At 33.0% G+C, this 12,096-nt stretch overlaps 1 protein-coding gene across 5 annotated transcripts in view; it reads right to left on the reverse strand.

Moving 5' to 3' along the window:
- The window catches only part of LOC114335237 (serine/threonine-protein kinase dyf-5-like), a 101,470-nt gene that overhangs the window by 14,387 nt on the left and 74,987 nt on the right, over positions 1-12,096 (reverse strand). For all 5 annotated transcript variants that reach the window (XM_028285445.2, XM_028285444.2, XM_028285437.2 and 2 more), the window contains exons 5-6: positions 7,640-7,831; positions 3,417-3,880 (exon numbers count right to left, since the gene is read on the reverse strand). In XM_028285445.2, the coding sequence (XP_028141246.1) occupies positions 3,417-3,880; positions 7,640-7,831 (656 nt within the window). The remainder of the gene's footprint in view (positions 1-3,416; positions 3,881-7,639; positions 7,832-12,096) is intronic.

Genomic DNA, 12,096 nt, shown 5'->3' on the forward strand with positions numbered 1-12,096 from the left:
ACCAATCACCAATAAATTGACATATCTAAACATTTAAAGAAGAGTGGATTGAAAGATATTTTCCCTAATTTTGATTTTGATATTGCTTTGCGCATTTATTTGGGCCTTCCAGTTGCCAAGTAACGTGTCCGCTGAAAGGTCATTTTCGAAAATCTCCAGAATTTAAAATAGTCATGAAAATAATTTCCGATCAAGTATGAATGACGCAAGAACGTCTTAACAATTTGTCGATTTTTTCCATAGAAAGTAACGTAACAAAGGCGATAAATTATGACGATATTATAGATGAATTTTCCAAAGACAAATCAAGAAAGAAATCTGATTTGATCGAACTGGAATGGCAATTTTTATGTATTCTTATTTAAATAAAAGAATCTGCTTTTTTTCGCAAAAATGGTACATGCTTGAAGGGCGGCTACTAGAGAATTGCCTAGGGCGTCAACTGACCTAAACGCGGCCCGGATCAGGAGCTGATGAAGTGCATGGTAAAATAATTCCAAGGGTCGGTACTTTTTGTCACGGTTAAAGCCTGGTTAGCGGAATTTTGCATGACAAAATTTCTCTAACCGGGCTTTAATCGGGACAGAAAGTACCGGCTCTAAAGCTATTAGAAGCACATCAAATCACAGCTTTTCTAAACTATTTAAGAATATATAATATGAGACTGATCACTTTCAATATTCATCCCACCTCCCAAAAAGTGCTCTTCTGCTCTCCCGCATATACACCAAATTAGAAGAATGTCTAATTGAAGTTCAATCTGGGTTCAGAGCAGGGCTCGAAACAAGGAAGCGTTTTTCAGTTTGCATGTTCTAAAACAGAGAGCCAGGATATTAACTGATGTGTTTGGATGTTTCTTCGATTTCGAGAAGACATTTGACACAGTACGACATGATAAACTAATCAATATCCCAAAAGCATCAGGAATCGATGTTATGGATATAAAACTATTCTCTAACTTACAACAAGTCCAACAAAAAGCGACAGTGTGATTCGAAAATGAACTATTCGAAATATTCACAATCGGAAAAGGAGTTTGAGAGGGAGAGTGATGTATACTGTTACACAAGCACTGTTCAACCTGCAAATATCTTTAGAGAAGCCCTGGATGAATAAGAAGAAGAATCATTTGCTGGCTGAAAATGCACAGGGGTTCCAAAAAAGGATGGATAATTTTGTAGAAATATCTTACAAATGTGGCCTAAGATTAAATTGTAAGAAGCCAAAATTACAATAAAGGACACATCGTTAGAAACAGTAGAAAAAATATGCTACCTGGGCTCCAATATTGAGGATATCTGTGATCATAGCTACGAAATAAAAACTCGCATTGAAAAGGCCAGAAGCTCTATTAACGGTCTTAAGAAGATTCTCTGTAACCTATCTTTAATAAGTATCAATATACGCATAAGAATTCTTAGATATTACGTCTTTAGTATCCTAAGTACTTAGATATTACTACGATACTTAGATATTACTACGAAGTAGAAAGCTGGAATCGCACAGAAGACTTCATAATATGAATACAATACTAGATAATGCTAATAAACTGCTCGTCAAAAGTTAGGAATATTATCAGAAAATGGTTTAAAAACAAAAATATTCAAACGTAAATGATAAAAGTTCTTTATGATAAAATAAATTAAGATCACTGCATCTCTTTTGTATAAAAAATCTACTAACTCAAAAGTTTCGTAAAAAATAAGAAACTAAAATTTAGGCTTGTAACACCTGACTAATTTTCAAAATCCAACAAAAAATTGTTTAATGGGTGGTGTGTCCTCTACGAGCCTCAATAACTGCTTAAAATGTTAACCACATCTTGTAGGCTATTGATTATGTATTTTAGAAAAGAACTACAACGTTAACGGGGATTTATTGTTTCATATAGTCAATGAACCTCTAAATATGAAAAAACCGCGGAGTGTTACCATTTAAAGGGGTGCGTTTTTGAGAAAGGGGTGAATTAGTCCCTAGGCACAGGGCGAATTAGGGTGAGTTCTATGCACTTTTGGTATAAACAAGTCTACAAGAAAATTGTCCCAATTTAAATTTACTATCGAAATATCACATTTTAAAGTCAAAAATATTTTCTTTTTACACAAATATATTCAAAAGAAAAGCAAGAGAAAAACACCAAAGACAAAAATTTTGTTTTTTGCCCCATAATTTTTTTCTACGGGGATGTAGGTATAGACATTGCTTCAGAGAAAAAAAACTTCCCTTCTTCTTCTTTAAAACAACGTCTGGCAGAAGTTTCTATCATTTACAGTTTCCAAAATATGATTTTTCAAACTTCGCCACTCACAGCGATTTTGGGCCATTTTCCTGTTACTTCGCAAACATTGTTCTGTAACTTTTTTCTATGCAGCTTTAGGTATATGCAATGTCACTTTTAGTAGGAAAAAAAGTCAATTACCTTTAAAATGGTCTATTGTAGTAGAAGGCTGTATGACTATCTTCAAGCAAGATATTTTATGGTTTGTCAAAGTTTTATACTTTTAATGATTTTTGATATTATTTACGATTATTTTTAAATTTCTCATTATAACTTTTTTTTATTGTACAGTTAGGTATATACATTGTGCAATAAAAAAGAAAGCATAGTTTCTTTACTTTAAAATGGTGTATACTGAGTATACAGTGGCGTAACTAGCCCTACAGGGGCCCAATATCAAAGTTTGTCGCGGGGCCCTTTCCCACCACTGATATGGCATAGTGCTAAAAAAATGTTCAACAAAAGAAGCAAAAACGCTTGTATAGAATAGAATAGAAATATGCTTTATTGTCACTGAAAGTTTTATAATTTTATGAACGAAGCTTACAAAGATTAGGAAAAAAACAATAACAAATACCTACAGTTTACTGAAATTACACAAATCGTCACTATTATTACAAAGTAAAAGATAATGAAGTGAAACAAAACAATACAGAGTGTTTCATTAATAATTGGAAATATTTTAACTGTAGCTACTCCGAAAATGCTTCCTAAGGGAGCTGGAATTCTTTGAAGATGGTGTCTTTTAATTAGTTTTTTAAATACCTCTAGAATCTAGAACACTTCTATTTAGAAAAACGAAAACTGGTACGTCTATTTATCTTCCAGAGATAAATCGATTTCATAAATTTCGAATTTCTAGTATCATTCATATGCGTCCTGTTTGGGTAGGGCAACGTTTATTTAATCGCATAACTTTTTCTCTTTAACTTGTTTAGAATTCTGTACAGTTCAGAGACAGACTGAACACATTTCATGGCTTCTAAATTATTGTGATAAAAATGTACTGATCATTTTTGGCGAATAAAAAGGATTTAATAGCATTGTTTCTTTTACTTGATATGAAAATAAGCTAAATTTTTCGATACCAACTTTTCCAACGTTTGACGAGTAGTTTATATCTCACCCTAATACTTACCCTAATATATCAGCAAAATCATCTTCGTACTCAAAATTAGTTTCCATACCCCATGTGATTTTTTTATTAGGCACAACCACTCTATTACCCATATTGTTCATAGTACTAAAAACAGATGGCAGATATTTGCTCCCATAATCAGATTGTCCAAAACTGTACACAATAGGCGGTGCCTGTAGCCTAGCCTTTTCCATCGCAGGCTCCATAGGTTTAATCAAAGACTGGATGTTTATTTGCACAGATGGTTGCATAGGAGGAAGATTAGCGTTTGACAGTTGCTTTATTAAAGAACGACCATTAGCTTGGATTTGAAGTTGGGGTTGAGGATTGGGATACATTTGAGAATCTTCTTGATCTATAGAAGCTTGCGCAGGTATTTTTTGAATAATTCCATTCGAATGGGACTGTAAGGCACTGTTGGCTTGGATTTGGCGGTTTGCTTGTAAAGCACTAAATTGACCAACCTAAAAAAACGTTCATTCATTTATCCACAAATTTTCTTTGCAATAAAAGGACACTTTACAATAATGTCACTAAAATGGAATAAAATTCACATGAATAGATTCGTCTCGAAATGACAATCATTTCATATTATTGCGCCAACTATGAATTTGATTAACAACCACGTAAATTGATATAAATAAACATAAAATCAAATGGGTATATACATGAGTTAGAGTGATAAAAGAGATTTTGTGAATCGGCAGTTCATAAATCTTTTTTTTTATTTTTATTGAACAGCATCAACCACTTTGGGTTATTAGCTGTACTGTAATTAATACATGGTTACTTAAACCTAATACATAGTATTCTTGATTATTACATAATATTATGTTCACAGTTAAGTAACAATATCATAATTTACAAATTAGAAATGGGGTTTTAGCCCTACCAGGGAACACAAAATTTTACGAAAACCTCCAAAAAAATAAAGGAAGGATGGAAATTTGGGAATAGGTAGTTGAAATTGTCTATTATTATATAAGAAAAAGTTTACAATTCTACATCCCCTCCATTTTACAAAAATTTGGAAATACGGGGTGAAAAAGATTTTCTCAGGAGTGAAAAAATGTACGTTCAAAATAGACCCGGAATTGGATAAAATGACTAATTCTAAGCAACTTTTGTTCTATAGAGTTGTTTCACTAAGTCAATACTTTTCGAGTTATTTGCGAGTTAATATGTTCATTTTTAACCAAAAAAAACATGTTTTTGGACGGTTTTTTGCAGATAACTCAAAAAGTAATTATTCTAGCGAAAAAAGTATTCTTGGTAAAGATATAGCTTATAAAAAAATTTAAAAAATGGTGTACGCGTGAGGTCTGCAGACCCAGTAGAAGCAGAGTTGTAGCTAATGAAAAGTAGGTTCTTCTTCGTCAAATTCCAAATTGAATATTTCAATGTGAAATAACCAAAAAACAGCAATTTTCGGGAAAAATTCATTACAACTTTTTTTTTGTTTTTTAAAAAAACTTGTAACATTAAAAATAAGTGAGTTACGCTCAAAATATTGATCGCCCCTTTAATTTTTTGGTACAAAAATCGCGAAAATCACCCCCTAATTAGTTTCCAAATAAAATTAATCGTTACCGCTTCACAAGTTACTTTACTTATGTATTGTTTATATTATCTATAAGTTTCATTGGCTCAAAGTGCTCATTTTTGAAAAAAATTGGGTTTAAAATAAAACATTTTTTGTTATTTTGAGAAAAAATGGAATTGTTCATGGAATTAACTTAAAACTTATTAGTAATACCAAAAATCTTAAAGAGTAATAAAATGTACGTTTTGCTTTTCTAAATATTTTTGCTGTTTTGTTTTCTTGTTAGACAAAAATTGGTTATGCTATGGCTGTTCAAAATTTGCCTAAACTCGTGATTAGTTACTCGTTCAAGCCATTTTAACTACAGCTCTTTCAAAAACTCACTTTGAACCGATGAAACTTACAGATCATATAAATAATACATAAGCAAAGTAACTTGTGAAGTGGAAATGATAAAATTTATTTGTGATGCTAATTAGGGGGTGATTTTCGCGATTTTTTTACCAAAAAATAAAAGGGACCAACAATATTTTGAGCGTAACTCACTTACTTTTAATGCTACAAGTTTTTACAAAAAACAAAAATAAACCTTTTTTTAAACACTTTAAAAAAGTTGAAATTAATTTTCCCCGAAAAGTGCTCCGTTTTTGGGTTATTTCACATTGAAATATTCGATTTGGAATTTGATGAAGAAGAACCTACTTTTCATTAGCTACAACTCTGCTTCTACTGGGTCTATAGACCTCGGGCCTACACTATTTTTTTAAGTTTTTTATAAGCTATATTTTTGCTAAGAATATTTTTTTCGCTGAAATACTTACTTTTTGAATTATCTCCGAAAAACCGAGAAAAAACATGTTTTTTTCTATTAAAAATGAACGTATTCACTTGCAAATAACTCGAAAAGTATTGACTTAGGGAAAAAACTCTATAGAACAAAAGTTGCTTAGAATTGGTCATTTTATCCAATTCCGGACTTATTTTGAATGTTTATTTTTTCACCCCCCGAGAAGGGGTATTCCCCTCCATTTTTGAAAAATGGAGGGGATGTAGAATTGTAAACTTATTCTTATATAATAATAGACAATTTCAACTACCTATTCCCAAATTTTCATCCTTTCTTTATTTTTTTTGGGGTCAGATTGTTCTTTGATCGGGTTATCTACAAAATGTTAGCAATGGTTACAGTTGTTTAAGTTTAAATCATTAATGTTATTCAAATAATTTGTAAGCTTACAGTGTGGTCTTAAGACTGCTTTTATACTGTTAGGTATTGAGAGTTTTCCTATTTGTTTATCACTTTTCTTTTGAACGATTTATAGTCGGAAACAGACACTAAGTTCACTAAAACTGAAAATGCATTGTGTATTGCTTCTCTGGTATGAAAGACTGCTTTTTCGTTTCCTTGAAGTCCAATGTGCGATGGAACCCATATAAACCCTATTTGCTGCCTCGTGTTCTTTAGGAAATGTAATTGTTCTTTTATTAATGCCTACAGGAATACTTGGATATAACTCTTCTATCGTATGTAATGCCCTGAGAGAATCGGTAATTTTGACAGATTTTGAAAATTTTTGAGTACGAAAATGAATGAGGGCTTGCATATTTGAATATAGTTCTCCAGAGTAAATACTGCAAGTGGAAGATAATTTAAATTGTAATATAGTGTTCGAATCTATAACTGATGATCCCACACCATCAATAGTTTTGGATGAATCTGTATAAATAATTTTGGAGAGATAAATACATATTCTGTTATTTGATAGTCTTGATGAAAATAAGATATTCCGTGGATGAACAACTTCGCCAAGTACTATTAAGTACTCTTCTATTTTAGTATCAGGCAGCGCATTAAATAAAATTGATTGGTGCTTTGAAGGGAACTGAATTGAAGTATTGTTAAGAACACCGGAATATGTTGTTTTGTTTTGAGGTTGTTGATCGTCAGTCATGATTGTTGACTAATTTGTTAGGTTGGATCTGGTATCATTTGTTAAACTCATTAGTTATTATGAACCAGTTGTAGAACCAAAACTAGTTCTGATAACTGGCCTTTCGGCCATCACTTAACCTGACAAACGGTATGCTTTGTAATGTTTTGAATAAATAAAATAATATTAACTCATTGTTTTATTCCATAAGGTAACTGCGCTAGCGCTATATACTATTACTTTTTGCTTATTTTCAAGTTTATTTGGAAATAAATTACCATGAAAAAGATGATTTTTCGGGACTAAAATGTAAACACAGTTTGTGTTACCATGTTCAGGGCCGGACTCCCTTCATAAATCTTTCTGCGGGTATTAAGGCAATTATCTCGTATCTGCAGGTGTTAAGGCTCTAATCAGCTAACTTATAGGTATCTATATACTACTTATAAGTATAGTTCCTCTAACCGGTTTAGCTCACGATGGGTTAAGCTGTTTTCAATAGCGACTAGACTAATAGTATTTTTGAATATGACAGTTTTATGGACTTCAAAAATGTGAGTTTCATAAATTTTAATTACAATTTACGCCGTTATTAATCAAAATTCAGAGTTAGCGCAATGATATGAAATTAGTGTAATTTCGAGACGAATCTTTTCCTGTAAATTTTATTGAATTTGAGTGACATTACACATTCCATAAGACGTGTGAGGTGTCCTTTAATTGATAAATATTGAGAAAAATACAATTACCTGAAAATATTGGTGTTTGAGTGCCCCATGAGCTGTAGGTCTATGTCCAGGGTTCCATTCTAATAATTCGTCTATTAGGTTAATACCGTTTGGTCCAGCCTGTGGTACTACATCACTGACAGGTGTTTTGGCAAAATATGGAAATTTAAATCCTAAAGCTCCAGCCAGTTGATAACTTTCTGGCCACTTATTCTGCAATTAAGAAAATTGATTATAAAGTATTACTTGAGAAACTTAAAATGTGTCTCTACTCCGTTTGAAAATTACTGATACAGGAAAAACCATGGAAAACCAACAACAAGGTTTCCGAAAAAATAGATCCACCATTGATTCAATTTTTGTTATCAGACAGATAGCGGAAAAATCCATAGAATATAAGCCTGCATATACAGGGTGTCCAGAAACTCTACCGACAAACGAAGACAGAAGATCCCTCAGATAATTTTAAGACAATTTAACCTAATTCACCTAGTCCGAAAATGTTTCCTAAGGGAGCTAGAGCTCTTTGAAGATGGCTATATGTAATTAGTTTTTCTTAAATACCTCCAGAACGCTTCTATCTAGAAAAACTAAAATTGGTATACATATTTACTTTCCAGAAATGAATCGATTCCATTCATTGCGAATTTCTAAACCAAAACTTTCTTTCCCAAAACGGACGCCTATGACCGGTACTAGAAATACGAAATGGGTGGAGTCGATTCATTTCTGGAAAGTAAATACGCATACCAATTTTCGTTTTTCTAAATAGAAGCGTTCTGGAGGTATTTAAGAAAAACTAATTACATGACGCCATCTTCAATCTTCATCTACTCTTTAGAGGACTATCAATTAATAAACAAATATTGTAGGAAAACGGATTCCCATGGTGGAGCGGCCGTTTTTTCTAATAAAAAGTTTGATTTTAGTCCAGTTGTTAATTTAGAAACTGTTTCAGTAGATAACAAAATTGAATTTACCGTTGTAAACAATCATAATTTAAAATTAGTAATTTCTTGTATTTATAGACCCCCCTCGGGAGATTTGCAAATATTTTTTAATGTGTTGTGCGATTTGTTAAGTGAACTGTATTTAAAATACAGAAATTACAATTATATAATTTGCGGCGATTTTAATATAGACTTAGATTGTAAGAATAGGAATGTTTTTGATTTTGAAAACATATTGACAATGTATAATTTAATACCAACTATTTTAGAACCTACTAGAGTAACAATAACGTCTGCTACACGAATAGATAATATTTGTGTTAATTTGAATCCTAAACTATTATTTGAGGGGTCTACATTTGAAGTAGGAGTGTCTAATCACAAAGCTCAAATTTTAGCCATAAGTGTGGATAAAGCTGATGCTAATAATCAATATCATCTGGTTAGATCCTTTTGTCAAACTAATAAATTAAAATTTCTTGAGTATCTTCGTCAGTGCGACTTTAATGATGTATATGAAATATCAGATGTGGAAGTAGCTTATAATGTTTTTAATGAAAAAATTGGTTCGGCCTTCGAATACGCGTTCCCGACTAAACGTAAAAAAATACACAACAAAAGAAATTTTAAAGGTTGGTTAACTCCCGGAATAAAAGTATCGTCAAAAAACAAAAGATTCTTATTACAACTAAAAAAATATACAAATAATATTACCATAAAAAACTACATTAAAACGTATTGTCGATGGTTACAACAAATAATTAAAGAGGCAAAAAATAAGTACTTCCACGGTATAATCAACTCCTCAAATAATAAATCTAAAGCGACATGGGATTTAATTTCACATTTTAACAAAAGAAACACAACAGTTAAGAACGATATATCTATTAAAAAAGATGATATTGATATCACAAATCCAACTGAAGTTGCAGAAGAATTTAAATCTTATTTTCAACACATTGCATCAAGTATTATTCCTAATATCAAAAGTAAAAAATCTAGTGATAACTATTTGCAGAGTTTGCCGGCAAATAATGTAAGTTCATTGTTTTTTGGACCTTTAATAGAAACTGATGTCAGGGAGTGCATTTTGTCACAAAAACCAAAGAAATCCGCGGGGCTTGACAAAATTCCAATTACCCTTGTAAAAGAAAATATTGATACCCTTTGTAGGCCTTTAGTTTTTCTTTTTAATTTGTCTCTTGAAAACGGAATATTTCCTAAATGTTTTAAAAAATCGGTAGTTATTCCTGTACATAAAAAAGGTGATAGGTGTAATATGGAGAACTATCGCGGAGTGTCTCTATTACCGTCGCTTTCAAAACTATTAGAATGGTGCGTAAATAAACAATTACTTCTTTTTTTAAATAAACATAAAATTCTAACAACTTGTATCCCGAATGAAGTACGTGCCTCCTAGTGGCGGGATACGGGCAACAATACATTGGCTTATAGGGCAGTCCTTACAGTAGGGATCCTGGCCTATACAGAAAAATGCAGGCGGGTGTGGGGTAATACTGCACTTTGGTTGCAGTGGTGGTGTATTGGCTAAACGTGCAGGACAGGGCAGGGTATGGTGCTGATAGAAAAGGCATTCAGGCATCAAATATCCAAAAATCTTTTCAGGCCATAATAATGAAAAGACCTTCTGCAAACGAAATAAAAACTTATACTGAAATGATGGCATCTCCTGAGGTAAAATGTTCCGGAAGTAAAATGAGCCTCCATTCGGATCTCCGGGTGAGGACTATCTCAGGGGGAACACCATTGCAGGTTAGAAAAATCAGGATAGGGTCTTGGAATCTTGGTAGTCTTACAGGTAAGAGTCTGGAGTTAGTGGATGCGCTCAAACGAAGAAGAGTTCAAATTGCTTGTATTCAAGAAATTAGGTGGAAAGGACAAAGGGCGAAAGAACTAGGTGATGGATATAAATTGTGGTATGTAGGGAGTTAATTAATTAACAATTAACACTAGAAATGGAGTTGGTATAATTGCTGATAGTGAAATGAAAGATAACGTAGTAGATGTTGTAAGAACGAGTGATAGAATGATGTCAGTGAAATTTGTAATTGATAAAGAGGTATTGAATGTTGTGTGTGTGTATGCTCCTCAAACAGGTCTGGGTGAGAATGAAAGAAGAGCTTTCTATGATCAATTGGGAGACATACTGAGTGATATTCCAGCGGAGGAGAAAGTTATAATAGGAGGTGATTTCAATGCACATGTGGGCCAAGCCAAGACAGGATATGAAACAATACATGGGGGATTAGGCTTTGGAACTAGAAATGAAGCTGGAGATGACATGCTAGAATTAGCAACAGCATTGGATATGGCGATTGTTAACACATTCTTTAAAAAGAGAGAAACTCAACTTATTACCTACAAAAGTGGACAACATCAATCCCAAATAGACTACTTCATGATAAGGAAAGAAGACATACGTGAATGCAAGGACTGCAAGGTAATAGTTAGTGAGACAGTAAGCCAACAAGATAAGCTGCTTGTTCTGGACATCGAAGTAAAAAGCGAAACTAAACAAAAATATCGGAGAGGACCACAAAAAATCAAGTGGTGGATGCTAAAAGATGAGAAGGAAGGTCTATTCAGGGAAAGAATAGTAGAAAAAATATGTTGGAACATGAAAGGAAGCCCTAACACAATTTGGAGAAAAATGGCCAATATTATTAGAGAGACGGCTATTGAAATACTTGGGAAAACGTCAGGAAAGAAGTTTGAAGATAAAGAGACTTGGTGGTGGTCAAATGAAGTACAAGGAAACATAAAAGAGAAGAGAAAATTATATAAAAAGTGGCAAGAAACCAGATCGGACATAGATCTTCAAAACTATATGGTCGCCAAAAAGAAAGCGAAAGTAGCAGTAGCAAAAGCTAAAGCAGAAGCGTATTCAAACCTATACGATCAACTTGATACCAGGGAAGGCGAAACGAAGATATATAAAATAGCCAAACAGAGAGCAAAGAAAGCAAAAGATTTTAATCAGATTAGATGTATCCGAGATGAAAATAATAAAATACTAGTTCACGAAAGGGATGTCAAAAAGAGATGGAGAAAGTACTTTGACAGCTTATTAAATGAAGAATTTGACAGACAGCCTGTAGAGTCAACGGAGACAGTAGCAGCAATGGTCACCAAAATAACCAACGAGGAAGTGGCTCAAGCGTTTTAAAAAATAAAGAAAGGAAAAGCGGTAGGACCAGATGATATTCCTGGGGAAGTATGGAGAGCATTGGGAGAGACAGGAACAAGGTGGCTAGCAGGTCTATTTAATATAATTATGGAAGTTGGACAAATGCCAGACGAATGGAGAAGCAGTATACTGGTACCTGTTTACAAAAACAAGGGAGATATACAACAATGTACAAACTACAGGGCTATAAAACTGCTTAGCCACACCATGAAAATATGGGAAAGAGTAATTGATAGACGGATACGTGAAGAAACCGAAATATCCGAGAATCAATTTGGCTTTATGCAGGGTAGATCAACAACAGATGCAATTTTCATTAT

Source organism: Diabrotica virgifera, chromosome 7, assembly GCF_917563875.1.
Source record: "Diabrotica virgifera virgifera chromosome 7, PGI_DIABVI_V3a".
Classification (NCBI taxonomy): domain Eukaryota; kingdom Metazoa; phylum Arthropoda; class Insecta; order Coleoptera; family Chrysomelidae; genus Diabrotica; species Diabrotica virgifera.